Source organism: Cuculus canorus, chromosome 7, assembly GCF_017976375.1.
Source record: "Cuculus canorus isolate bCucCan1 chromosome 7, bCucCan1.pri, whole genome shotgun sequence".
Lineage (NCBI taxonomy): Eukaryota > Metazoa > Chordata > Aves > Cuculiformes > Cuculidae > Cuculus > Cuculus canorus.
This window is the reverse complement of record NC_071407.1, coordinates 13,522,864-13,547,697: the sequence shown is the minus strand read 5'-3', so window position 1 is coordinate 13,547,697 and position 24,834 is coordinate 13,522,864. Positions and strand designations below refer to the sequence as shown.

Below are 24,834 nucleotides of genomic sequence, written 5' to 3'. Positions count from 1 at the left end.
AGTTATTCCCTGCAGAAAAATTCGGCTGCTACAGCTGAGATTGCTTAACAGTGGCAGTTCTCCAGGACGTCTTAACTAACTGAGTGCTGCTTGCTGCCATTGCATCTAGAGTCCTTGGGAAAGGACGTGATCAATGTGTTAAAAAGCATCTGTTTTCATAACTGTAGCTAAAATCCCTGGATAGCTGGGTGTAATTTTCCATTGTTTTTGAACGCATGATCACGGACTGCTCTTCAAAAATAAAGAGTACTTGGGAGATGAACTGCAGGCCTGCTTCAGTGCATAGTGGCGTGCTGAGCCAGTGACCGGGTTTGATGAGCGTGTTCTTAAATCCTCAGCAAGCAAGAGCCAGAGGACCTTCTTGTAGCAAGAGATAAATGTATTGGTGGGAGTCTTCAAACTGCGAGGCAGTGGTTGCAAATGCCTGGATTTGGAGGGAAGAGTAGACTAGACCAATACTTTCAGTTTATATAAAAACTCTTTTTTGGAAGCAGATGAGTGTTTGGAGGACAGTGGACACTTTCTTAGCTTGATTTGAAGGGAGTGCTGAGGGCATCTAGAGTGTTTTGTCCTCACTTTTTTGAAGCGAAGATCACAGTCTTCTGTGCTTTTTGTGGTATAGGTGAGCAGGTTGGCTAGAAAATCTGCTGAGGAACCTTGATTTCCAGCCAAGTGAAAAAAAAAAGGAACACGTAGCACCTTCATTTGATAGTGGGTATTGATAAATTTGGGTGTAAGGCAGAATCTAGACCATTAGGGAAATAGGTTGTGCAAGGCAAGAGAGAGATTTCAGTTTGTTGTGCCAAAATACATGGAGAATTTGGGTTACGACACAGAGAGGTGAAAGTCCCTGCTCAAAATGCTCGGAGGCACGGTACGACATATTCAGTTCACCTACAAAAAGCCTGGTGCAGGGCTCTGAGATCTGTGATAGGAGTCGATTGCACTTTGTCCTCAGCCAGTGCAATACTCCTCCCATTCTTCAAATTCCTTTACTGTTCACCTCTCCCCACCCAGCTCTTAGCAGAGGAAGCATCGGTAACTCAGCAGGGGATGCTGAAAACATGAAGGGAGAAAAAAGTGGTTTGGTTTCAGAGGGCAGAATGGCCATGAAGAAAATAGGTCGTAGCACCAGGAGTCTTTATTTGGTCTGTTTGGAAATAACGAAGACTGGCAGAGGTCATACCTAAAGAAAACTGGTGGTGTGAGCTCTGCTGAGGAGCGGTGGTCACCAGGCCTGGATGTTTCTAAAGGGGAGCTCTCCCAGTATCCTCAGCTGCAGAAGCTGAGCTTAAGATGGACAGGGATGGCAGATGCCTCCAAAGCAGGCAGAGCTGTAGCTGCAGGACACACAAGTCTGATCTGGAGTAAATGTTGTAGCTCTTTGAAGTATAGTGCATGCAAGCATGAAGGGGGATTTGTGGAAAAGGGGAGTAATTCCACATCTTGGAGGGAGTGGAGAAAGTTCAGGAAGTAGTCTTAAAATTCCCTTTTAAGGATGGGTGTATGTATGGTTCGACACTGCACAGAAACCAGCCGTGATCACAAATGGAGCAGAAGTTAGGTTTCTTAAGGATTCAGAGTGGGGGGCTAGTTTAATTTAATTTTGGGTAATTTAAGACATTGACTACAAAAATAAGTTTTAAAAATATTTTGAGACATTTATGTAAAAAGAATATGTTTTTGTTAAGCTTAACAATGAAGAACTTGGGCTGGAAATTAAAGAACAGTACAAACAAAAGCAAAACATAGTGCTTGGGGTTTTTCTCGTCTTCTGTGGTCAATCTGCAGAGTGTCTTTTGTGTCTGAATTGTTGTTTTCAAACTGAAGTGGCTGTGGGAGACAAGTTCAGTGCTATTCACAGCTCTGCTCATATTTTTGGCTAGAAGAAATTATCCAAGGGGTGGGAGGGATGGTGGGGGAAGCTTAGCCCTGTCTCCATATTTCATTCTCCTCCCGAGTTGTGCCTATTGAACATACTCTACATTGTACCAAAACCAGAGTTACCCGAGTCAGTCAAGGCTCCCAGAGTAGCAGTCACCCACGCCCAGCGGGTCTGTGTCAAAGCCTCCTGGTGCACTGCATGTTCCTGCCTTTAGAGCAGTGTGGGGTTCAGATCCAGGCTTTCTGACGGTCTTCTCTGTCACCTTTGTGGGGTTTCCTGGGGTTGGATGTGGCTCTCATACTGCACTGAACATTTGCTCTCATCTGCTGCAGGGTTTTGGCTGGTGTGGACCATCATCATCATCCTCAGCTGCTGTTGTGTTTGCCATCATCGACGCACCAAGCATCGTCTCCAGGCCCAGCAACGACAACACGAGATCAACTTGATCGCTTACCGGGAAGCCCATAACTATTCAGCCCTGCCGTTTTATTTCCGTACGTACCTCGCACCTTTTCTCCTGGAGGTCATGGGGAACAGGGCAGCAGTGAGTTTCCCATTTTGGGTGGGAGTGGAGAGAGTGGTTAGTCTCAGCAAGAGGAGAGGGGCAGCTCTGATGCCTAAGCTTGGCTTGTGGGGAGGAGGTGATGTTCTCCAGCCGAACCACAGCAGCTACAGCATCTTCCCAGCCACCCTTGGTTTGGCTCTGATTGCAGCAATTCTCTGGATGCTTTTCTGTGCAGGTTCTTAAAATACCTCATTCTGGGACTTCTGTATGCTTCTCCTTTCCACCCACTTGCTGCGGGTGGGGCTGAGATGTGGGAAGTGGCTTCACAAAATTTGGTTATACAGGCTGGGTGAAAGTGATGCCTCAGCAGGGACCGTGTTGGCTCCCGCCCTGTGCTGTGCTTCTCCGATGATGTGGCTGGTGAGCAGCCCTAGGAGTCTGCATGAGAGAGCGGTTGCCTACAGCTCAGGGAAAATGCAATTGCTTTGTTCTCCTTCATGCCCTGCTACTCTGTGCTAGAACAGCAAGTCTTGGCCTCTTGGCTGGAGATACCACAGCTGAATTCCCTGTAATGGACTGCTCAACTGCATGTGTGAACCCGCTTTTCTCATTAAACTCTTGTGGCCACCTCAGAAATAACCCCCAGCAGCGCTTTCCTCTCCAGCCCCGGGGATATGCAATTCCACATGGAAAACTGCCATCTTTAGATGTTTCCATATTTAAATACATCTTGTCTATATGGCCTATTCTCTTGCCTCCTGAGGCATAAACAAAATCTTCCATAGATTTGAGGGGCTGTGAGTACAATAAACCCCACTCCCTTGCCAGTACTGCCAATTTATTCTGACTGTACCAGAATAACTGAATCCAGCACTAAAACAACAAACAAAAGCCAGGATCTTGAGTTCCTTGTAACTGCTCACGTCTCTTCATATTTGCACAAAGCTTTGTGAGATGAAATCTTAGCTCTTGAAAGTGGAAATTCAGCTGAGAAGCCAGCATTGGAGAGGGCTGGTGAGTTATTTCCCAGGCTGCTCCTCCAGCCAATGCAGGCCGTCCCTTGGTGCAGTTTATGGGGCTGTAGTGGGGTGCAGGGTGGTGGTGGGAGGCTTGCGTGGTAGCCATAAGCTTAGACTTGAAAGCCAGGAGATCAGGCTGCTGTTCCCAAGTGTCCATCTCCTCCAATGGTGCCACGGTTGCTGCTTCTCCAAAACATGACATGTTTCATTTGGGCCCGGTTTTGGCATCGCTGGTAAAGCTGTTAAGCAGGAAGGTGCTGGTAGATGACAAATGACGTACTGACCCATATTAGTGACTCATTTCCCGAGATGGGCTGTTCATGAAATAACTTCTCCTCCTTGCCTCCCACTTTTAGGGTTTTTGCCAAATTATTTACTACCTCCCTATGAGGAAGTGGTGAACCGACCGCCCACCCCGCCCCCACCGTACAGTGCCTTACATCAGCAGTGCGTCCCAGCAGGCAGCAGTAGCACAATCCCGGACACGCCAAGAACCCTGCAGCCAGCGCAGAGCAGCTCAGCAGCACCCGGTGGCAATAACAGCAGTACTGACAGCACCGTCTCCCCTAGCCTCGGGGAGCCCGAGCCCTCCACCACCATGCTGGTCGAGCGGGCAGTTGCTAAAATGCAAAGCGTCGAGCCTGGTGGTAACAGCACGGGAGCTGAGCTAGTGGAGAGGGCCAGTCTCGATAAGGATACGGAGTGCAAGGAGGAACTGCTGAAAGGGTACAGCTCTGAGAGCTTAGAGCAAAGCAGCGCCATTCCCGACGCAAAGGACAAGACGCCAGGCAGGCAGCGCCGTTTCACTGGCGACTCTGGCATCGAAGTCTGCGTATGCAACCGGGGCCATCATGATGATGACCTCAAGGAGTTTGATGGACTCATTGATGATGCTCTGGACGGGCCCCTGGACTTCTGCGACAGCTGCAGTGGCCGCCCCCATGGCGATGAGGAGGAAGGGCTTTTTAATGCCGCGGAGGAGCAGCACCGCGAACATAGCCACCACCACCTGCCCCGGCAGCCGGTGTGTGTACTCTTGAACACAATAAATGAGCAGGACTCTCCAAACTCTCGTACCAATAACTCCCCCAGCTAAGGTGGCAGAGTGGAAGGGAGAATCGGGGGATAAAACAAAGAAATAAAAATGGAATAAAAGGATTAAAACTTTAACAGGAGGAAAAGGTGATACAACCTTCTTCTTTTAGTTTATTTTTCTTTCTTCCCCTCCAATATAATTTGGGGAATCATCCCCGAAGGCCTGGCTTGTGGGGGACAAGTTGCTCTGGGTTTTGTTAATTGTGTCTGTCCTGCTCCTTGGGGCAGGGACTGATGTTTCTCAATGAGACCTTGTCACAAATGGAACTTTCCCAATGGTGATTTTGGTGATGGTTATTAGGAGTTTGTTGGTTTTAGTTTTGCAAAACACTGCTTTATCTCGTAATCAGTAAAGCTCAGCGAAACTCACCCTGGGAGGATACGAAATCACCGTAAGGCTTCAACCTCCAGGTGTCTTCCCAGAAGCAAGCAGCTTCTGACAGTGCTGGCAGTCAGTAGCCTAAGAGTTCTGGTGTGATGTAGCGCTCTTGAGGCACTGGGGATTTCTTTACTTTCTTTTCTTCTTTGTTTTTCTGGGGTTTTTTTTTGGTTTGTTTTTTTTTTGCTGTTAAGTTTTCCTGAAGCTGATGAATGCCTGAACACATCAGCCCTATAATCTCTGGTGCTTCAGTGTTTAAGACAGCAGGTAGGAGATTTCCCACTTGAAGCTGGTGACTGAAGGACCAGTTTCTTCCAGGAAGAGTGTTAGTCTACCGTAAGCAGTTTGAGAAGAAAGGGTTTGCAGAAATTTGCCTTTATATGTCATTTTTAAAGATAAGCGTATTCCTTCAATGCCTCCAAGAGCACAGTCAGAAGTAGGATCCAGGCAGCTGGGCTGCCTTCCAAGTACTGTGGTCTCCGAATGACCTTTTCCCAGTGTGCTGCAAAAGGGCTTGGCTTTGTTTTTTTCCTTGTTTTGCACCCCAAGAGCAGCACACTGGAGTTAAGATGACAAAAAAAGAACAGGGCTCTCTTTGGCCAGCGTGCCTTCAAGCTTCAGCGATGCATGTTGAACAAATGGAGATGAGAGCTCCGTCCGTTGTGAAGGGGTGACTTACCATGTAGATGTGGAAGACCTGTGCAGTATTTTTTTTCATTTGATCCAGAGGTTTGGTGCGATTCTCACGTTGACCACTTAAAATAAATGAATGTCTGTTTTCTTTTTCTTTCTTTTTTTTTTTTTTTTTTTTTTATGGTGGCAACTGGCTACTGTATAACGTCTGTGAGCGTGTGTGTGTGACTGCAATCCATGCATGCGAGTCCTACTGGTGATATGAAAACCTGCTGTAAGACTGCAAGAAAATTTACTGTAGCTTTGCTTTAATAAACGGTAGAGATTTTGTTCGTAACAACTGAAGGGAAAAATAAAACGAAGAGCTGAAACTAACATTCCCTGGAGTGCTCATGTGGAAGAGAGCACAGTTCAGACTATGTTATTGTTCTCTTGTTCTCGAGTTTTCTCCCAGTCTCTTTTATAATTATGGTCGTCCAGATCATTGCTGTTATGGGGGAAAAAAATGAAATTGAAAACTGAACTCAGACATATTCAGATTTGATTGATTGAAAACCAAAATCAGTTTTAAATAAGTTGGAAACCAAAATATAATGCCTTTTCTGATAACTTGCTGGTGTGAATGTCTATCATTTTGTCAATTAAGAACAAGATTTGCTTTTAGATTGTGGTTTTGTTTTGGTTTGGTTTTTTAACAGGAGGAGTGTGGCACTGCTGGATACAGATGGCAGAGAAAGGCAAGTGGTCCTTGCTCCAGTATTTCACCCATGCGTTTGAGGAGAGCACTGGTAGCTTACAAGGTGTAGGAGCTCTCACTCCTTACACAGCCTTACTCTTCCATCAGAACAGCTGATGAAGTTGGCTCTTCAGTTCATGTCTTAGGGTGCTCTTAAGAACGGAGGACTCTGATTTGGATTCAGGAGACCTTCCTGGATGCCTGGAGTGTGAGTGGTAGCAGAGAGGCTGTGTGCACCCCAGAGCTGGGCTGGCTCACTGGGCGCCGTGGCCAGCTGGAGACTGGTCCCTTCCAGCTGGGAAGGGTTCTTTTGAGAAGAGAATTCAAGATCCACGGTGCCACCCCTAGGAATTCTGTATGTATTGGCACCAGGCTTTGTTCCTCACACCACAGAGGAAGCTGAAAAAGCCCATCAGTCCTTACAGAGTAGGATTTTTCTGCTGTAAATCCTGGGTGCGGCCCCATGCCAGTAGGATACCCTCTGCCAACATCTCTGTTGTCGTAAGGCAGAAATCTCCACGTTTGCTTTCCTGCCATCCCACTGAGGGTGGGGGAACCCCCCTCTTCTTCTCTGGGCATAGAAGCGAATACCAGTAAGCTGAGCTGATGTTTCTAATCTTAAAAAGTCAGGAAGAAGCAGTGATGTGGCTGTTTGAAAGGTTGTGGAGGTTGGTCAGTCTTTTAAAGACCATGAAGAAATGAATAGGGCACAAACCATATCTCTCGAGCTCATGTGTGCGTGAGGAGGAGCAGAACTATCAGAACTATCTTGGTGCTTCAGGCTTTTAGACCTGGACCAAGGGCAGCTGGTGTGGGGAGGAGGAGTGGTGCAGGGCAGGACACGGGTGAGCTCCTCGGAGGCGTCCCAAGTGCTGCCTCTTCAGGGCTAAAAACCACAGTACGCAGAGGACTCCCAAAGCTCCAGCTCTGGAGTTTTAGGAAGGTGCTTGATCCTCATGTGTATGCCTTTGGAGAAAACCAATGCGGCCCAAACAGAGCTTTTTTCCGAATGTCTGCTGCAAGTGTAAAATGCTGGAGTTGTAAGGATGGGGCAGGTGTGCGTCTGCACCAAAACCCACCCATTTCCAGCTATAAGGGGTGAGTGTTTATGAGTGTCCTGAATACATCGTTTCAGAACTGTTGCAAACAGTGCAGTGAGATTGGGAGCAAATTGGTGCCAATGGTGTTCTTCTGTACAATGTGCTTGAAGTGCCAGTGCTAACAATACTTAAAGCCTGTTGTTGCCTGGGGACAGGCACTGGCAGAGCACCCTGTGGTGGCTCAGTGAGAGCGTCCCCTGGCACAACAGGGGTTCCCAGGACTGCTGGGTACCGCAGCATTGCCTCGGTGTTCCCAGGGCACTCTTTGGCTCCAATGATGCAAACTCCCGCTGTGGGGACGCCCAGGTGATCTTCCTGCAGCCTTGTCATGGTAGGTTTGTATGACCCAGTGGACGCGCACTGGCTGAAGGTGGAGGAGGAGGGAATCACATGTGTTGTGCTTGCTGGCAGCCTGCTCTCGGAGCTCATACCTGCCTCACTCCAGGCTAAGGAAAGCCTCCTGCAGTTAAGCTTCTGTGTTACATGTAGTTGTTGAAAACTTCCTGGGGCAGGAAACCTGAGCGAGACAAAGGCAACAGCGGCAGGCTCTGCTGGAAGCGTGAGGCTGTGCAGCTGGGCGATGGGAGCTTCGGGCTCCCGGGCACCCCTCGCCCCTCAGGGACGTGCATCAGCGATGAGAGCCTGGGCCCTGCTTGCTTGCTTGGGCTCCTGCAGCCAAACATCCTTTTCTCCCCTGCAAACCCTGGCCAGGCACATCCCACTGTGACCCGCTCCCCACGGCTTGGCAGGGAGCAGGAGCGCAATCCATCTGCTGAATAAACTACCCTTGCCTCTCCCCGACGCCCTCTGCCTCCCAGCCCTCACCCACCCTCCCTGTGCAGCACAACCCGGGTTTTTTTTTTTCCCCTTGTTATCTTTTTTCCTTTTGTTTCTGTAGGAAAAGCATGGCCAGGCTGGCTGGGGAGGGGCGCAGTGGAAGTGAGCCCCACAGCATCCCGTGCCAGACGGCCTGGGAAGGATGGGATGAGTCGCCTTTCTTCGTCTGAGCTGTTTTCCCCACTCCCTGGTGGCGCAGATCTGTTTTTATCAGATGGGACTGGTGCCCGCACTGGGGGCCGTGGCAGCAGTGGTGCAAGCGCTGCAGTCTCCGTGCCGGGGGGGTCACCGGCTGCAGGGTTGTTTCTCGATTTGTTTTCGACTGGCGAACAGCTGTGTCCTGAGTTTTGTGCTTACTCAGCTCGCCTGGCACCATGCCCGCCGCGGAGCCCACAGTTATTTTGAGCATCACCCTCTCCTCCCGTGCCAGCTGCAGCTTTCCGGCACAGCCCAGGGCTGGTCAATGCCTGGTGCAAAAGCAAAGCCCCTCAAAACTGGAGGCTTTCAAGCTGAGCTCTGTAGCGCAGCTGGGACAGCTGAGTGCCACGGGGGTGACTGTGCTCCCCAAAATGAGTTTGTGTGAGGGAAAGGCTTAGTCTCTGCCCAGAGCCTGCAGTAAGCTGCACCTCCGCCTTGTGGGGTACCTGCTCTACACTGTGGAACTGAGAAAGCTTTATCCTTTCTGCCATCACCGATTCCTGTTTCACAGGACCCCCTCTGCTGCAGGGAGATGGAGCCACTGGCTCCAGATCTGCCAAGCCGCGTTCCAAGCCCTTCATCACCGTTTCCTCTCATCCTGGTTGTCCCCATGCAGAGACCCTGAGAAGCCCCAGAAAGAAGGCAGAGACCCAACGCCCTCTGAGCCATTACAGCAACAGGGTTGTTTGAGCAGCAAAAGCCTCAGCGTTCCTGGCAGCTGCCCGTGCTCAGCCAGCTTTAACCTGGTGGCAGATGCCAAGGTCCCCATGGATTTCCCATGGCCGCTTCATCCCCTCAGATTTTGGGTAGCCAGGCCACCTCGTGCCGGTTCTGCATGAAGCCAAAGGGCTGATGGATTTGTGAGTCTTGGGAGACCCCAACTTTTGCAGAGGGCTCAGGAGGAGGGAAGTGGCCACTGGCAGCCCAGGTGAGCTGTGTCTGGTGGGGTCAGGCAGTTTGGGCGCAGCGGCACGGCCCGCAGCAGCTGTCGGGACAGAAATACCAGCCAGATGATTCAGCAGCGTCTCTGCCTGCTCCCAGAGCAGGGAGCAGCTGAGCCAGCGGCTGTTTACCAGCTCAGAAGGGGCCAGGCAGCCAGTGCTGGGTATGAAACGCCCCACGGTGGCATCTTCTCCTGCTCAGCTGGCTGTCAGGAGGCAGGCTAGGGCAGGGGGCAAGATGCCCCACGGCAGGACTGGGCTTGGTGTGATGGGTTTGTGGCACAAAGCTGGCCTCTAGGCCCAGGGATGGCTCGTGCTGGCCCTGGCAAAGGGGGAAACCCAGCTGAGTGTGAGCTTTGAGCAAGCATCTGTGACCAGAGGCGTTCTCTGCTTTAGGAGTATCATGGTCCCGAAGTCCCCATTTCTGCCTCACGGTGTGCACTGGCCTGGAGCCCTTGCTGTGTGCGCATACCTTGCTGCCCACACTGTGCGTGCAGGGTGCCAGCCCCATGCTGACTCTGGCAAGGAGAAAATCCCCTACCGAGAGCAAACACAGTGCCCTGGTGAACTGGCACAGGGGTGCTGACGGTCCTGGGCTGCAGCTCCGGGGGGGCACTGGGATGGTGCGGTTACCAGTGACCACAGAAGATCGGAGAGGTACCTCCCTGTGGGCACGAGTGGCTGGGGACGGGATCTGGGCAGGGCAAGGACCAGGCTGTCATGGAGATGCTGGTCTCCAGGGAAGCCCAGAGCTTCATAATTAGACAAGTTTTTCCCACACCTGCTCTGAGCCCAGTTCCTCTTCACACACCCACCTTCAGCCTATGCTGGCAGAGGTGGAAGAATTGGAAACCCAACAGCATTCCCTGTACTATGGATATGGGCAAGGGAGCAGGAGGGACTGTGAGGATCAGCCCTTACAGAGCCAGCAGAGATTCCACGTAGCAGCAGCGGGGCTGGGCTCCTGCTGTGCCCCCCTCTGCTCTCCTTCTGGAGGGTCCGCTGCGCAAATCTCCCTCAGGCAGGTGTGTGCACAGTGGTTCTTCCTCCAGCTCCTCCCCGCCACCCTGAGCCCCCACAAAAATAGACTGGGAGGAGGGAAGATGTTCCCAGTGCTATGATGGGCTGCAAACACATTCCTTCATCATCTCCATGCCATGCCAAGGGCTGGTGGGACACATTTGGCATCAGATGTCAAGCAGTGAGGAGGCTGAGCCAAAACAAAGTTCTGGCAGTTTGAGAGAAAACGCACACTTTGACATACAGAGCAGAAGGTTTAGTGGTGGAGATGTTTTTTATCTGTTTTTCTACAGGAGAGGGCAGGGGCAGAGCAAAAAGGGGAATGCATGCAGGGCTGGAGGTGTCACACTGCACTGGGGCCACACAGGGCTTTCCCTTCTGCTCCAGCTGCTTTCCTTCCAGGTACCCTGAGCTGTAGGTCTGTCAGTATTTGGTTAAACATTAAGAGATCAAGTAACAGAGATCCAGAAACTGAACTGCACACTGTCCTCCACAGCACAGCAGTTTTTGGTGAAAGCAAACCTGGCCCCTCACGATAGGGGAAGGTTGTGCTGCTCTGAGTGATAACCATAATGCAGCCAGATGGTGAGCATCAGTGCTCAGGACGGGCGGGAGATGCCACATTGCTGCACAGTGAATGTCTGCAGCCCCTGGCGCCGCGGTGCCCACGCACTAGGACTGGGGGGGCACAGCTGAGCTCAGCCTGTGGAGTCCGAGTGCCTTGGTGGGCTTCCCCATGTCCCTGAGTGATGGGAACCCCACTTTCAGCTGGAACTAGAGCTGCCCGTGCCTTCTCACAGGGAGCCGCTCACAGAGATGGGGTCAGACAGCCCTGCAGCACTGCAAGGCGTTGACGTCCCAGCTGGAAAGGGCTGTGTGTCTGTGCATTCAATGGATGCATGTGTGCATGCAAAGGTTTGTGTGTTTCAGCAGGCATAAATGCATCCCTGTGCTTTTGTGTGCATTCACATGCTTGTAAGTACATGTCTGTGCCTGCACCCATGTGTGTACACCTGCACGTGCCTGCAGCAGTACCATGGAAGAGGAAGCTGGGCAGGAGCTAAACCTGCAGGAACTTCCAAGCCCAGTTTCCTTCTTTTGCCCTGCAATGAGCAGGCGGGGTTCCCAGCAGCACAGGCTCACTGTCCTGGGCCAGGGCAGGCGAACACAGGGCTGGGGGTACCTCTCCCGGCTCCACAGTCGGCTCAGCTCCCAGCCTTTATTCTCCATGCTCCCAGCAGGGAAACCAAGGCAAGGACCAGCCTGGGTCACCCACCTGGGGCCATAGCTGCTGGGCACAGCCTGGGCATCCCTAACCCCCAAACTGCCCACTGAGCACTTTTCCCCCCTTACCTGGTCAGGGTGTGCCCTTCTCCCCCCACCAGCCAAGGGGGTGGCTGGTCTCCACAGCTCCCAGTTGGCTCCAGTTGCCCCACCTCCCTGGGGGCCATTTGTGTTGGGAACCCTACAGAGGGGCCATGGCCTCCCAGCTCAGTCCAGTGCTCACACGAGGTTGTGGGGTCACCGTATATCTTAGGCACCTTCCCAGCTCCCCCTGCCCTCCAGTGCTTGCCTAGGAAGCAGCCAGAGCCACACTGCACAGGGAACAGCTTTATCTGGACAACCCTGCATCCACAGGGCAGGCAGGGTACAGCCTCCTTAGTCCCACCCCATCCCACCACCACCTGGGATCCAGAGCTCGTCCCCGTCACGAGGCTGCTCGCCAGGCATCCCGCAGCCTGGCCTTCACCCGAAACTTCTGCACCTGCAGCACGACGCCAAACTTGCCCTCCAGCGAGGGCAGGGGCTGGTCCTGGGGGCACTCGAGTGTGAACCTCTGCAGCACCCAGGCCAGGAAGAGGAAGAGCTCCATCTTGGCCAGGACTTTGCCCAGGCAGACACGGATCCCAGCCCCGAAGGGCAGGTAGCTGGGCGAGGGCGAGTGGATGTGCTGGCCCTGCTTATCCAGGAAGCGACCTGCAAGGGTAAGAGGCACCACTGGGGTTGGCGGGGATCAGTTCCTCCTCTCTGAGACCTGTCCGATCTCATCACATGTGTCCCTCCCGTGAGCTGCAAGAGCAGAGGCGGTGCAAACGCCCAAGAGAGGAGGGAGCAGGATCTGACATCCCACCACCAATCCTGCCCTGGGCTCAGCTTGACCCCTCTCCCGCTGCAGCCACCCCATTTATACCCTGCCCCCGGGGAGGATGGGGACCACACAACCCACCAGGATTGAACTCCTCAGGCTTGTCCCACTCCTTCTCATCATGGTGCACGGACCAAAGGTTGATGATGACCCTGGCGCCCTTGGGGATGGAGTATTCCCCGATGCTGCAAGGCAAACACAGAGTGAGACGGTTGCAGATGGTTGCTCCCTCCCGTGGTCTCTGCCCACATCGCAGCTGTGCCTGGAGCGGGGGTCTCACCTAGTGTCAGCAAGGGACACGTGTGGGATGAGCAGGGGGGATACGGGCCGGATGCGCAGCACTTCACTGATGGTGGCCTCCAGGTAGGGCAGCAGCAGACGGTCGCTGAGGTGGGGATGACGCGACAGGCCAATTTTCTGATCCATCTCCTCCTGGATCTTCCTCTGGACCTGGGAAGGAGCAAGGGCTGGGCAGGAGCCTGAGGAGGGGGCTGAACTGTGTGCAGCGGGTCACTCTGACAGCGGGGTACACCCAGCACCACCAGCACGTGTGGAAGCTTGTGCAGGGCAGAAGTAAAACGCCCACAGCCTGATCCTGCCCAGCAGCTCTATTGGCACCTGCCACGTCTAGATGACCCCACAACTTCCCTGGTGCCGGAGGGAGCCTGGCTTCCCCTCCACAGGGCACAGACCCTACCTCGGGGTAGTGGAGCAGGTAGAGCACAGCCCATTTGAGCACAGTCGTGGTGGTCTCCACGCCAGCCCCAAAGATGTCCCCCACTGTCATGAGGAGGTGGTCATCCGTCAGCTCCAGCCCCGGCGCTGGGGTGCTGCTGTTCTCAGCACTTTGCCTCACTTGCAAGAGGGCATCCATGAGGTCCCTCACGGTGTGTCCAGAGAAGGCTTCCTGCCGGGGCACATGCATGAGCCACGCTGTCCTGGGCACAGTCATCACCCTGACCCCACAGCTCTTTCACCCCACAGCCCCTGAGCATCTCCTTGTCCTGGCCCTGCTGGTACCTTGTGTTCGCTGAACTTCTGCTGCAGCAGCTGATCCCGGACCTTGAGGCATCTCTTCAGCAGGGCCAGGTCCTTGTTGGGGAAGATCTGGTGAAGAAAAGCTCCGTTACAGCAATGGGCTCTGGCTCAGCCCAGCCCCTGCAGGCCCTCAGGCAGGTGCTCCATGCCCACCAGGGTAACAGCTCTTGTGGGACACCAGGGCAGGGACCCTCTAATCTCGGGAAGGCCCAGGTAGGCCCCTTCCACAGAACACATCCCAGATTCTTCCTCTCATCTGAGGTGACAGGAGCAGGCAGTCTCCATGCCTCCACTTACCTGGAGCCAAGGGAAGATGTCCACCAAGCTCTCCTTGGCCACAGTGTCCACGATGCCCTGGCTGTACTCCAGCATGGCCTCAAACTCAGGGTCCCCACGCCGGTACGAGGAGTTGAAGCAGAGGGAGCAGACCACATTGGTGACAGCCCGTGTGAGCTCAGGGGCCACATCTAGGGCAGTATCCTGTGCAGCACTGAGTGTCTCACACAGGGACGCAGCCTCCCGGCAGACTGGAGTGCAGGGGAGAGGCAGGTGAGGGGGTGACCATGAAGCTGAGAGGGTGGAGGGGGCAGCTGGGGGCTAGAGAGGTCACCCGCTCATTCAGGGGGTGCAGCCTGCAGAGAGCACCCCCCAGCCAGGGCTGAGCCCCAACGGGCTGGGATGGGCAGAAGGGATGACACTGGGTGCTGGGGAACAGAGACATGCAGGGAAAGGGGGCTCTCTGTGTGGTACTTGATGCTCCTCCTGGGTGGAACAGGGAGCCAGTGGGGCCAGAAACTGGTTCCCTGCCTCCATTTCCCCAGCTGTGAACCAGGGGAGCCAAATCTCGGGCCAGAAAATGCACAGGGAGAGGTGTCAGAAAAGTACTGGTGATGGAAATAGGGACCGAGCCCCTGCTAGGCAAACTGGGGGGTGCCAGGGAGGCTGGGCTGAGCCAGTAAGTCATCCCTTGGTTTCCAGGGGATCAGGGCACAGAGAAAGGAAAGTCCAGCCAGGATCAAGTGCAGGAGGCATACAGAGCTGGGAGGGAGCAGAGAGACTGAGGGGTGCACTTACTGATCCTCTCGAGGGCGAGCGAGCCCTCCCCGAACATGGAGAGGGCGGCGTGCACCAGCTTGCGCTGGAACTTCCACAGGGGGCCGTAGCTGGCAAAAGCGATGTCCTTGCCCCCCCGGGACAGCAGGTCCGTGGTCACCTGTGGGACAGGCAGCCCCTGGATGGTAGTGTCATCCCAGGGATGATCTGAGATGCTGGTGGTTAGCGCTGGCAGGCAAAACCTGGGCTATGAGATTTGCATTCACTGCCTGAGGAGAGGTCTGTGGGTGGATGCCAGGGTTTGGGGCTGGGGCTGCCCAGGAAACTTAGGGGGTGCAGGGAGCCCAGTGGTAGCTGACCCCACATCCCCATACCCCAAGATGCAGCCAGCCCTGAGCAGGAATTGGCACCGTTGTGATGGAGGATGTGCAGGATTTGGCCCAGCGGACAGCACGGAGCAGGGCTGCCCCATCACCTCACTGCAGGCAGGATGGAGAGAGGAGACAGACCCTGCCGGGTTCTGGTGCCTCGCCTGGGAGCAACCCCTGCCTTGCCCCATGTGGCGGTGGGACAGGGTTCCCCCAAATCTGCTGCTGACTCACTGTGCGGGGCCGTCCGGCGAAAGCCTTCCCCTTCTTCAGCAGCACCTCCCTGGCATGCTGGTAGTTGTTGACCACCACCACGTAGTGGGAGCCCATCCAGAGTGCGTAGAGGCTGCCATAGAGGCTCTGCAAGCGCCAGAGCCGCAGGTGGAGCTGGGGGTGCCCGGCCAGCTGCAGCAGGCTCCCCACCAGCGGCAGGGCTGGCAGGCTCCGTGGACGCCCCAAACCTGTTCCCGTCCCCATCCCAGTTTGCCAGTGCACCAGCCCCCAGGCGCAGAGCAGAGCCAGGAGCAGGGCGCCCAGCAGCAGCATGATGGGGCCGTCTGAGGGGCTGCTGCAGCGCAAGGGGCCTTTATACCGGCTGTTGGGTCGTCGCCTTGACCCCGAGGCGGGTTTGCCTCCTTATCGGGGGGGATGGGGACAGGGGAGAACCAGGCTCTGGGCCCGTGGCCAGCTCTGCAGCTGGACACCCGGCAAGGGGCGAGGGCAGCAGGGCCATGGCTGTGACAGCCTGCTGTGGGGGATCCATCCAGCAGCCTGCAGCCAGGAGATGCACCGGGGCTGGATCCATCCCCCGGGTTCTGCCCCAGCGCTCCGTGATAGGCTGGGGGTGTAGGGACAGCCAAGCCTTCAGAGATCCCCCAGGGTGCCATGAGCACAGCTGGGCACTGGTGGGGCATTGGGGTCCATTTCTAGCTGGGGTGTCCCTCCACGTCCTTGAGAGGGGCCGGGCAGCACTGGGAAGCCCTAGTCAGCCCTGGAAAAGAACGGGTTAGTGCTGGGAAGCCCTGGTCAGCCTCGGGTTGCCCGTGCCTGGGGTGATGTCCGGCCGGAGGTGTCCTGGGGAGGCCACGGGGGGGCAAGATTCCCACGGGGACACGATTCCAGCGGCTCCTGCGCCTTCCCGACTGTTCTGTCCCCCGGCGCTCGCCGTAGCGGCGGCTGCGGGGTATGTGGGTCGTGCGAGGGGCAAGATGGCGGCGGGGGGCGCGGCGGACGCCCAGGCGCGGTTCGGGCACTCGGTGAAGGGACTGCTGACCGAGAAGGTGACGAGCTGTGGCACCGACGTGATCGCCCTCACCAAGCAGGTGCTGAAGGGCTCCCGCAGCGCGGAGGTGAGCCGCGGGAGCGGCCGGGCGCCCGACTACACCGCCCGGTATGCAGCGCGGCCGTGGGGCCGCCGGGAGCAGCCGAGGCGAGGGGGGGCGGTGGCCGGTTTGGCCCGGCCCAGATCGGCCTGGCCGCCCCCCCGGAGCAGCGCCTGACGGGGGTGACGTCCGGACGGGGCCGTGGAGCCGAGAGCTGCGGCCCGGGGGGCCCCGCCGCGGCTCAGCGGGGACGCCGGCGGGCGGCCCTGGGCATGCTGGAAGCGGTAGGCCGAGGCGGCGGGAGCGGGGCATGCTGGGAGCTGTAGGCAGAGAGCGCGGAGGATGCTGGGAGCTGTGTGCTGTGCGCGTGGGGCATGCTGGGAGCTGTAGTTCGGGGACCATCTTTGGGGTCGGGCAGTTCTGCTAAGCAGCCATGAGCGTCTCTGGGAACATGGCGCTGCTGCCTCAGTCTGCTCTGCGCATTTGTCTTTCAGCTCCTGGGTCAAGCTGCTAGAAACATGGTGATGCAGGAAGATGCCATCCTGCACTCGGAAGATGTAAGCTGTGTTTATATCCTAGAGCAGTAGCACTTCTAGTGGGCAGAAGGAGAGGAGGGCTGTAAGAACAGAGAAGCAGATGTTACTGAAGCCCTGAATTGAAATGCATGAGTTCAGGCAGCAGGGCTGATGGCCGGAGTAATCTACTGCTTCTTCAAACCTGGGTGTGGTGCTGGCCTTCCAGGCACAGACCTTCAGCTCTGTCATCTCCACCAGAAAGTCTGTGGGATCATAGGTTGAAACGAAGCACTTGGTGTTAGTGTCTCTCACTGGGAAAAAAGAGGGGAGCGTGTCACTACAGACCAATACAGGTGGGGGTGTTTAGGAGGTTTGCACTGGTACAGTGATGGCTGTGCTGGAGGAACTCCCTGGGGCATTGGGACAGCTTGCTGTGTGATTCTGCTGAATTGCTTCCATCAGACATTCATTCTTTGTCTTGTTCTCCACAGAGTTTAAGGAAAATGGCCATAATAACTACTCATCTACAGTACCAGTAAGTATGGGACACCACATTCTCTCTAGGGAGCTGAGCTGATCCCTCAGTCCCTTTCCTTTCTTGTTAAAGACTTTGCATGGAGACCACTGAGACCAATCCCTCTTGTCCAGCTTCTCAAACCTGAGCAGACCCTGGATTTGGAATCTTCCAGCCCTCTCCAGCTCCACTGTTTGGTGCAGGTTGGGTATAGGGTGGGAGCTGAGGTTTTTGTCTTCTGTTTGCCGTGCGCTGTGTCTCCTGTGAGAACATATGACATGTCCAGGGCTAAGAGGTGGAAGCCCGTACCGCTGCTGTCTTCTCAGCACTTAATCCAGAAACATCAAGGTTTTTGGCCTCCTGAACCCTCGATCAAGTCCCTTCTCTTCAGCATACCATGAACCCTGTTGCTGGGATTTTATTTTCCTAATGCTCTTTTTGTCTCCCTTTCTCATCTAGGCAAGAAGCAATTCAGAAGAAGTGAGTATCCAGCTGAAGGAGGACCTGGGAGATGTATGTGGGGATTGATGGAGAGGGAGAAGTGGTGGAGTAGGGCAGGGGAAAACAGCTAAAAGGTTTCCACAGCTGCCTTTGAAGTAGATGCTGGCCCAGTGGGATAGTGTTTCAGTGCTGTGAGGATCAGTGCTGTGAAGAGATGAGAGTTTGGGTGAAAGAGTGATTTATATCAAAACTTCTATTTGTTTCATTAATATGATAGTGCCTGTGAGGCTGGTTGTGGTAGGAGATGAGGGTGGTGTGGAGCAGAGATGTCTGTTTATGGGTGCACAAAGCAAGGTTTGCCCTGTGGGGAGATGGAGATGGGTTGGGGCATCCCATGCATTGCTCCAGTGTCAGTGTGAGAGCTGTTCTGGTACCCTGGGGACGGGCAGAGCAGTCTCGGTAGCAGATCTCACTGTGAACCTCTTCTCACTTGACCCCCAGTGTCGAGCAGTCATCAAACCTACAGGACCAGCTGAGTCACTTGCTGAAATGAAGCACAGCCGAAGGCACAAGGACACCTCAGCCGGCCCAGGCATCCTTTTCCCTCCATACCCCAGTGTTCTGACCTGTGTCTGGGTGGTGCTGGATGTCACCTGAGGTGTGTGCAGAGTTCCTGAGCATGTGGGCCCCCCTCACATGCCTCCACCCATGTCTCTGCTCCAGAACATTTGCGTGCGCCTGACTGGAACAAACTTACCTGAAACCTTATTCCCTCCAACAATCCCTGTGTCTACTCACTTCCTGTGTAGTGTGAGGTCCGGTGCCCACTCCAGTACACAAGGAACCCACATTGTTCAGCTGATGCTCACAGACCATGTGCTTGGGATGGTTTGCTGCCACAGGAAGTGGCGTGTGATGCTCCTTCATGGCCACAGGGTGACTTCCCTCTCCATCCCTCTGCTCAGCTAGAAGCCATCTCCTGTGAAATGGTGGAAGAGTGGTGACTGTGTCTGCCTGGGACCAGCAGGCACAAAGTTGTGTCCACTTCCCCTGCATAAAACGAAGCCATGGGGTTTAAGTCCAGGTGCCTGCAGTTTGTATTTAGACATGGAGATGGAAGAGAATGCAATTTATTCAGGGCATGTTAATCACTGGGAGCTGTGGGTGTCTGGGTGAGTGAGCAGTGCTTCAGCGTAGACTGAGGTGCCAGTCCTAGCCCAGAATTCCTTGAAGCGGGACTATGGGCACACATCTCTGTCACTGGTCCAGCTGGACATGGTTTGGCCAGCATCCTGCGTGGAGGTTATCTAGTTTTCCACTATCCATAAGTTTGGAACATCATCCCCTTGCCAACCTGTCTGTGCTGTCTTCGGCCTTCAACTGCATTCCTCCAGCTCTGAAGCAGCCTTGGCTGTGTTCTGCATTTGTATCTGGTTGGGAAGATATCCAAAGGCCCAGTTGGGAAGCAGGCAGGAGAGCATTGTGAGCCGGTGTGTTCAATTCTGCACTGCTCTGTGTTTGGAGAACGAGATTGGGCTCCTGTTTCCATCCCAGGGATTGAGATCGGGACCGGGCTATAAATACTGTGCCTTGTCTTTGGTAAGTCACTTATCTGGAGCACTTGGAGCGCATGGAAAGCACTTGTTTGCCCGAGTGTGCTTTTCATCAGCTGATATGACAAGGCAGGCTGCAAGCAGGCGTCAGCCTGCCACGTTCCTGTTGCAGTTGCGCAGCAAAGTGCTGCTGGTGTTGGGCTCCTGTGCTGCAGAGCTGTTTCCTGGAGAGGGTTTCTCCATCCCCTCTAGTGCCACTGCCTGTTTGGGCTTCACCTGGTGGCACCCCAGCTCCTGCATTCCCACAGAAGTGTCACTGTTAGCCCTGGATCCACGGTGGGTACTTGTGCCTTGGAAGGGGCACAAGTAAAGCATCCTGCTTTATAGATGCACTTTGGGAATGAGTGTTTTCTCTGAGCAGCTGGTTAAGCTGTGAATAACTTGCTGGGAATAAAAGCTGCCCTGAGCACCACCAAACCACAGCAGTGTCTGTGCTGCATGCCATTGCTGATGGTCCCTGTGCTGTTTGGGACAGTGGGTCTCTGCTCCCAGTGTCCCCCACTGTGTATCAGCTCCACAGGCTTTGCAAGATGCAGCGCCTTTGCTGCAGGCAGCTCGTCCCCTCCAAGGTCTCATCCCCTCCAAGGTCCTGTCCCCTTCAGGGGCCCGAGCAGCCCTGTGCCATCAAAGCCTGATTCTTCCTGCGTTTGGGGAGAGCAGGGACAGGGCAGCGCTGTGAGGATGCAGAGCTGTTGGAAGGGGAGGCTGACGGGTGGAGTTAAGGGGTGTCTGTAGGTGCGTGCAGAAGCTGTGAGCGCAGGCACAGGCTGCGGGTGACAGCAGTGTCACCCCCCGAGTTGGTGTGCCTGGGGCCCTGCGGGGGGGCTGTGGGGCCACTGTCTGGGCCAGGTCGGGGCTGGGGCAGAAGCCATGCTGGGTGGTGCGGGGTGCAGGGGCAGTGTGGGGTGCCAGGAGGCGCGGGGTGCTGGGGGTGGTGCTGGGGTGTGGGGGCAGTGCGGGTGTGGGGGCAGTGCGGGGTACGGTATGCTGAGGCAGGGGGTGGTGCGGGGTGCCGGGGCGCTGTGGGGTCCCGGGGTGGTGCGGGGTTCTGGGCTGGGGACAGTGCCGGGGCAGGGTCCCAGGGTGCTGCGGTGCCGTGTGGGGGTGCGGGGCTGCGGGCGGTACGGGGGATGGTGCGGGGCGCCGGGTGCTGGGCTGGGCTCCAGGGCGGTGCTGGGGCGGGGCGGGTCAGAGTCCGCGGCGGGGCGGCAGTAAGGCAGCCCGGGCGCTGAGGGGGGAGCTGGGGCGGCGCTGGGGCCGGGGCAATCCGCGGTGGAGTGGGGGGCGCTTTGGGGGGCGGCTGGGACTGGAGTTTCGGGAGGAGGGGGATGCTGCGGCTGCCCGGGGGGATCCCGCGGGGCTGGGGGGGGCTCCCCGGGGGCGGGGGAGGCAGAGAGCGCTCTCCTGCGGGGCAGGAGGGGAGTACGGGAGCAGCGGGGGGTGCGGGTGCGGGGGCAGAGGGGGGAGCGGGGGCTCCGGTGCGGGGTGAGGCAGCGGCCCCGCTCCCGTGGCAGTGGCAGCAGCGAGCGGAGCGCGGATCCGGCGGGAGGTGCAGGTGAGGTTCTGGGGGGACGGAGCGGGGCGAGCCCAGGCTGTGCCGGTGTCCGCAGCCCCCAAAGGAAAAAACTGCGGGGCCCCAGGTGCGGGGCTGCTTTGCTGCCCTTTTCCGCAGGAGCCCCCGTTTCCCTGCCCTTGGTCCCGCACCCCCCGGCCAGGGAGAGGCTGGCTGCAGCCCGCAGAGTTATTGCAAAAGCGGGAATTAAATCCCCTGCTGTGCAAACACGTCTGTGCGTGGAGCAAGGGCAGCTGGGGAGGGTGGGGGCAAAGGGATGTTTAGCGTGAGCCTAATTTTTAGCTCGAACACGGCTGCCAGAGGACACTGGGGTCACGTAGAAGCTGAGCGGAGGCACAGCCCCCACGTTCGGGCACACAGGGAGCTCCTGGGGCACAGCGTGCTGTAGTTGGGTGGCTTCTGTCCTTCCCATGTCAGGATTACTACGGCAAAGAGCTGCAGAAATCGGAGGACCTGAAAACCAATGCATGCGTCACCTCGGCCAGGCCCCTTCCCAAGGCTGTGAGAGATGCTCTGGAACGTGTCCATGAGGAGGTGGTGGCCAGGTAAGCCTCAGGGTCTCCCCTCTGCTGCTGCCGTCCCATGTGCTGCAGCCCCAAGGCTGCTATGCCGTGGGGGCACATCTGCCCCTGCTCAGCACAGCATTCCCCAGGTACTACGGCTGCGGTCTGGTGATCCCGGAGTGCTTGGCATCATGCCGGATCCTGGACCTGGGCAGCGGCAGCGGCAGAGACTGCTACCTGCTCAGCCAGCTGGTTGGGGAGCGGGGCCACATCACTGGGATAGACATGACCGAGGGCCAGGTATGGCACAGAGCTGATGCTTTCCGTCGTCCCCCCAGTATCCTCCTACCTTCATTCCCTTCCTCATCCCAGGTTGAGATAGCAAAGAAGCACATTGCCTACCATATGGACAAGTTTGGCTACCAAAAACCAAACGTGGAGTTTCTCCAGGGCTACATGGAGAAGCTGGGTGATGCTGGGCTGGCTGATGAGAGCTACGATATTGTCATGTAGGTACAGCAGGACACTGCCACCACAAGCTCCTCTGCTGCCCGGGAACACAGGCTGGGGTCCAGGTCTACGTCCCACCAGGTCACCCACTTCAGGACTACACGTTAAGAAAGGGGAAATCCCAACACAGAGTCTGGGCTAGAACCTGGGAATGTAGAAACTGCCCTTTTCACGGTCAGATAGGCATTTGTAAATCCTGCATGAAGCAATGGGACAAGCAGCAGCCAGTGGTGCGAGTGCATGAGTGGGCACAAATGAGCCTCGGCCTCCTCCTCCACAGCTCCAACTGCGTGATCAACCTCACCCCTGACAAGAGGGCTGTGCTGCGGGAGGCTTATCGCGTGCTGAAGGTAACGCTGGGGCCGGTGCCTGCAGCAGGAGCAGAGCAGCAATGAGGTGGCCCTGCTGATGGGGCGCCACTGGGATGCAGCAAATGGGATCCAGCAAGGTGGAGCTGCAGGATGGGGCCGGGGAGGGCACCTCTGCAGAGGATCTTGAGTGGGGGTAGCACTGGGAGTGCCCAGTTCTCCCTGCCTCTTTTGTCCTGTTTCTTCTTGAGGTCTCCCTTCATTCCTTGCTGTCTTCCAGCCTGGAGGAGAGATGTACTTCAGTGATGTCTACGCCAGCCAGCAGCTGAGCGAGGCAGTCCGGAAGCACAGGGTGCTGTGGGGTGTGTAGAGCTCCATGATGAGGGGTAGCATGGGATGGGGGTCTGGGCCTTTGCCTCCATCATCTGTGTCGTTGGTCTTGTGCCAGGGGAATGCCTGGCGGGAGCCCTGTATTGGAGAGACCTGTACAGCATTGCTGAGGAGGTGGGGTTCAGCCCCCCATGCCTGGTCACTGCCAGCCCCATTACCATTGGCAACAAGGAGTTGGAAGACATCATTGGTGAGGGTCCAGCCAGGGACCATTTGCTCTGGGTGGCTGTGGTTACCTGCATTGGGACCCTCGGCTCTGACAGGTCCCAGCCCAGCTGCTCGGTGCCCAGTCCACCAGCTTCTCCCTTGCAGGTGACTGCTGCTTCGTCTCTGCGACTTTCCGCTTGTTCAAGGTGCCAGGGAGCATCCAGGCCACACCGGGACAAGTCATCTACAATGGTGGGATTGTGGGGCACGAGCAAGAGCTGGTGTTTGATGCCAACTTTACTTTCAAGGTGCGTGGTGGGGCTCTCCCAGATGCCAAGCTGTCCCGGTCTTGAAGGGATGGGGCAGAGCTGATGAAACAGTGCTGCTCAGCAGCATCCTGTGTGATTTTGGAAGTAAGCTTTGGCAGAAGGGGTGGTGGGTGGGAGCAGAGGAGCTGTGAACACCAGAGGAGGTGTAAACAGGAGTGGAAAAGAGAGCCAGACCCATGCATCGCATTGGGGTGGAGGTGGGAGCAGAATATCCACGGTGGCTTCACAAGGAGGTTTGGAGCCAGCTGCTGGTCACTGTGGGTCTTTCTCAAGGTTTGGTCCAGGTTGTTCCTTTGCTTTCATCCCCCTTATCATCTAGCTTGGAGGCTGGTGCCCCTGGGCTGTATATCCTGGGCCCCAACCCTGTGACCATCCCTCTGCCCCCAGGAAGGAGAGGTGGTGGATGTGGATGCTGAAATGGCTGCGATCTTGCAAAGCTCTAGATTTGCGGAGGAGTTCCTGATCCGAGCTGGCGGGGCTAAGGCTGCCGCACTGCAGGGCTGCTGTCGCAAGGCTGTGAAGGTTGGTGGCAGGCAGCTCCACCACTGGGTTCAGGGATAGGGACACGGGTGTCCTGTGCCATCAGAGGTGCCCTGGGGTTTTTATAGGGACTGTGACATGACACCACGAGTCTTGTGCCCTTCTGGGTTGGACAGGAGCCTATGGGACACCAAGGGTGATGCTCAGTGCCTGAGTTTGGGCACCCCAGTGCAGGTTGGAGTTCTCCAAAGCAGGGGGTGCTCCAGCATGTCCATGGGAGCTGCCAAGGCTGATGGCTGGACTTGCCTGAGCTATCCCAAGAAGAGATGCCCTTCTCCTGGGAAGATGGCTGGGGACAGCCTGCCCTAGAAACATGATGGGACATCCCTGCAGCTCCTTCCTGCCCATCACTCCCCCAGCTGCTGCTGTGAGCTTGGCCCTGACTGCCAGCCCTGACCCTGCAGCAGAAAGCACCTCTATCTGCTGGGAGCCTCTCTCCTCCTCCCCTCAGCAGTCCTTTCAGCCTGCAGATAGGCCAGGAGAAGCTGGGATCATCAGTACTTGAGGGAGATAGATAACACCCTGCAGCTGTGTGTCCCTGAAAAAAACCTTGTGCTTGGGGAGGGGGATATCTGCTTGGGTCCCTCTCCAAGCAGGAGACATTTTTCAGATAAAAGCAGACCCAAAGTCCCAGAGAAGTTTTCGGTGTTCTCCTTGCAGCAAGGAAAAGCAGCTGGAGTGATCCCAGGGCTGCCCTCATGTTAGCTCTAGGGAGGTCTTCTTGGGGTGTCCAGCTGGCAAGGAGTGACTGGGAGGGAAATGCCACTTTCCTGGGGTGCCTCTCACTTTCCTCCAGCCTGATCCTGCTGTGGGATGTTCTCTACCCTTCAGGAGAAGATCCGTGATCCCTTCCAGCTGCTGGAGCGGCTGGTGGACCCAGGTCCTGCCTGCCACCCTGGTGGAACCTGTGGTCCCCAGGGATGCTGCTGAGTGGTGAGTGGTGAGTGATGCCTCAGCACTGGAAGATGACAGCGGAGCAGGAGGATGTGGCCCCAGAAGCGTATGGCTTTTGTGAGAGAGCAAATAAATGACCAAGCTCGAAGGCTGTGTGCTTGTGGCTGGGACCCATGGGATGCTGGGCTTACCTGTCAGCGCTGGTGGGGCAGGTTTTGCCCTGCTGTGGTGAGGATGGGCGGCCCCATCACTATGGGGCTGGTGGTGGCCATGTGGTTCAGA

The 24,834-nt window shown here is 56.1% G+C and overlaps 4 protein-coding genes across 10 annotated transcripts in view; 3 read left to right on the top strand and 1 right to left on the bottom strand.

The window, feature by feature from the left end:
* Window positions 1–6,140, top strand: part of WBP1L (WW domain binding protein 1 like) — a 59,793-nt gene extending 53,653 nt beyond the window's left edge. For 3 of the 4 annotated variants that reach the window (XM_054071612.1, XM_009561480.2, XM_054071615.1), the window contains 2 exons: window positions 2,218–2,379; window positions 3,766–6,139. In XM_054071612.1, coding sequence (XP_053927587.1) covers window positions 2,218–2,379; window positions 3,766–4,505 — 902 coding nt within the window. In that variant the 3' untranslated portion in view covers window positions 4,506–6,139. Of the gene's footprint in view, window positions 1–2,217; window positions 2,380–3,765 lie in introns of all 4 variants that reach the window. The other variant, XM_054071613.1, reaches the window with a different exon arrangement.
* A 4,492-nt stretch (window positions 6,141–10,632) lies between these two features.
* LOC104059767 (steroid 17-alpha-hydroxylase/17,20 lyase) lies at window positions 10,633–15,514 on the bottom strand. Of its 2 annotated transcripts, XM_054071902.1 has the most exons (8): window positions 15,188–15,514; window positions 14,607–14,745; window positions 13,830–14,059; window positions 13,515–13,601; window positions 13,192–13,401; window positions 12,775–12,944; window positions 12,576–12,679; window positions 10,641–12,325 (listed from the first exon to the last, which is right to left on the bottom strand). In XM_054071902.1, exons 1-8 carry the CDS (start codon window positions 15,497–15,499, stop codon window positions 12,057–12,059), a joined length of 1,521 nt encoding a protein of 506 aa, XP_053927877.1. In that variant the 5' UTR covers window positions 15,500–15,514; the 3' UTR covers window positions 10,641–12,056. The 2 variants fall into 2 exon arrangements, with proteins under 2 accessions (XP_053927878.1, XP_053927877.1); XM_054071903.1 differs by lacking the exon at window positions 13,192–13,401 and having other exon boundaries at window positions 10,633–12,325.
* Window positions 15,515–16,008: 494 nt separating this feature from the next.
* BORCS7 (BLOC-1 related complex subunit 7) lies at window positions 16,009–19,790 on the top strand. Of its 2 annotated transcripts, none has more exons than XM_054071907.1 (5): window positions 16,009–16,302; window positions 16,770–16,832; window positions 17,282–17,325; window positions 17,764–17,817; window positions 18,247–19,790. In XM_054071907.1, exons 1-4 carry the CDS (start codon window positions 16,009–16,011, stop codon window positions 17,786–17,788), a joined length of 426 nt encoding a protein of 141 aa, XP_053927882.1. In that variant the 3' UTR covers window positions 17,789–17,817; window positions 18,247–19,790. The 2 variants fall into 2 exon arrangements, with proteins under 2 accessions (XP_053927882.1, XP_053927881.1); XM_054071906.1 differs by having other exon boundaries at window positions 17,764–17,784; window positions 18,247–19,788.
* Window positions 19,791–20,542: 752 nt separating this feature from the next.
* On the top strand, window positions 20,543–24,692 carry AS3MT (arsenite methyltransferase). 2 transcript variants are annotated; one of them, XM_054071904.1, is made up of 11 exons: window positions 20,543–20,569; window positions 20,873–20,913; window positions 21,349–21,476; window positions 21,584–21,734; window positions 21,807–21,943; window positions 22,225–22,294; window positions 22,533–22,614; window positions 22,701–22,832; window positions 22,955–23,097; window positions 23,506–23,640; window positions 24,490–24,692. In XM_054071904.1, coding segments are annotated over exons 1-11 (1,119 nt in total). In that variant the 5' UTR covers window positions 20,543–20,568; the 3' UTR covers window positions 24,589–24,692. The 2 variants fall into 2 exon arrangements, with proteins under 2 accessions (XP_053927879.1, XP_053927880.1); XM_054071905.1 differs by lacking the exons at window positions 20,543–20,569; window positions 21,807–21,943 and having other exon boundaries at window positions 20,820–20,913; window positions 21,948–22,294.
* Window positions 24,693–24,834: the final 142 nt, after the last annotated feature.

Coding starts and splice junctions, on each gene's coding strand:
- LOC104059767 (XM_054071902.1), bottom strand. CDS start 15,499: ATGCTGCTGCTGGGCGCCCTGCTCCTGGCTCTGCTCTGCGCCTGGGGG. Junction 13,602..13,829: donor ACATCTTCCCTTGGCTCCAG/GTAAGTGGAGGC, acceptor TTTCTTCACCAG/ATCTTCCCCAACAAGGACCT. Junction 12,945..13,191: donor ACCTGCTCCACTACCCCGAG/GTAGGGTCTGTG, acceptor GCTCCTTCCCAG/GTCCAGAGGAAGATCCAGGA.
- BORCS7 (XM_054071906.1), top strand. CDS start 16,009: ATGTCCGGCCGGAGGTGTCCTGGGGAGGCCACGGGGGGGCAAGATTCC. Junction 17,326..17,763: donor ACTACTCATCTACAGTACCA/GTAAGTATGGGA, acceptor TTTCTCATCTAG/GCAAGAAGCAATTCAGAAGA. Junction 17,785..18,246: donor CAAGAAGCAATTCAGAAGAA/GTGAGTATCCAG, acceptor CTTGACCCCCAG/TGTCGAGCAGTCATCAAACC.
- AS3MT (XM_054071904.1), top strand. Junction 21,735..21,806: donor TAGACATGACCGAGGGCCAG/GTATGGCACAGA, acceptor TCCTCATCCCAG/GTTGAGATAGCAAAGAAGCA. Junction 22,615..22,700: donor GAAGCACAGGGTGCTGTGGG/GTGTGTAGAGCT, acceptor GTCTTGTGCCAG/GGGAATGCCTGGCGGGAGCC.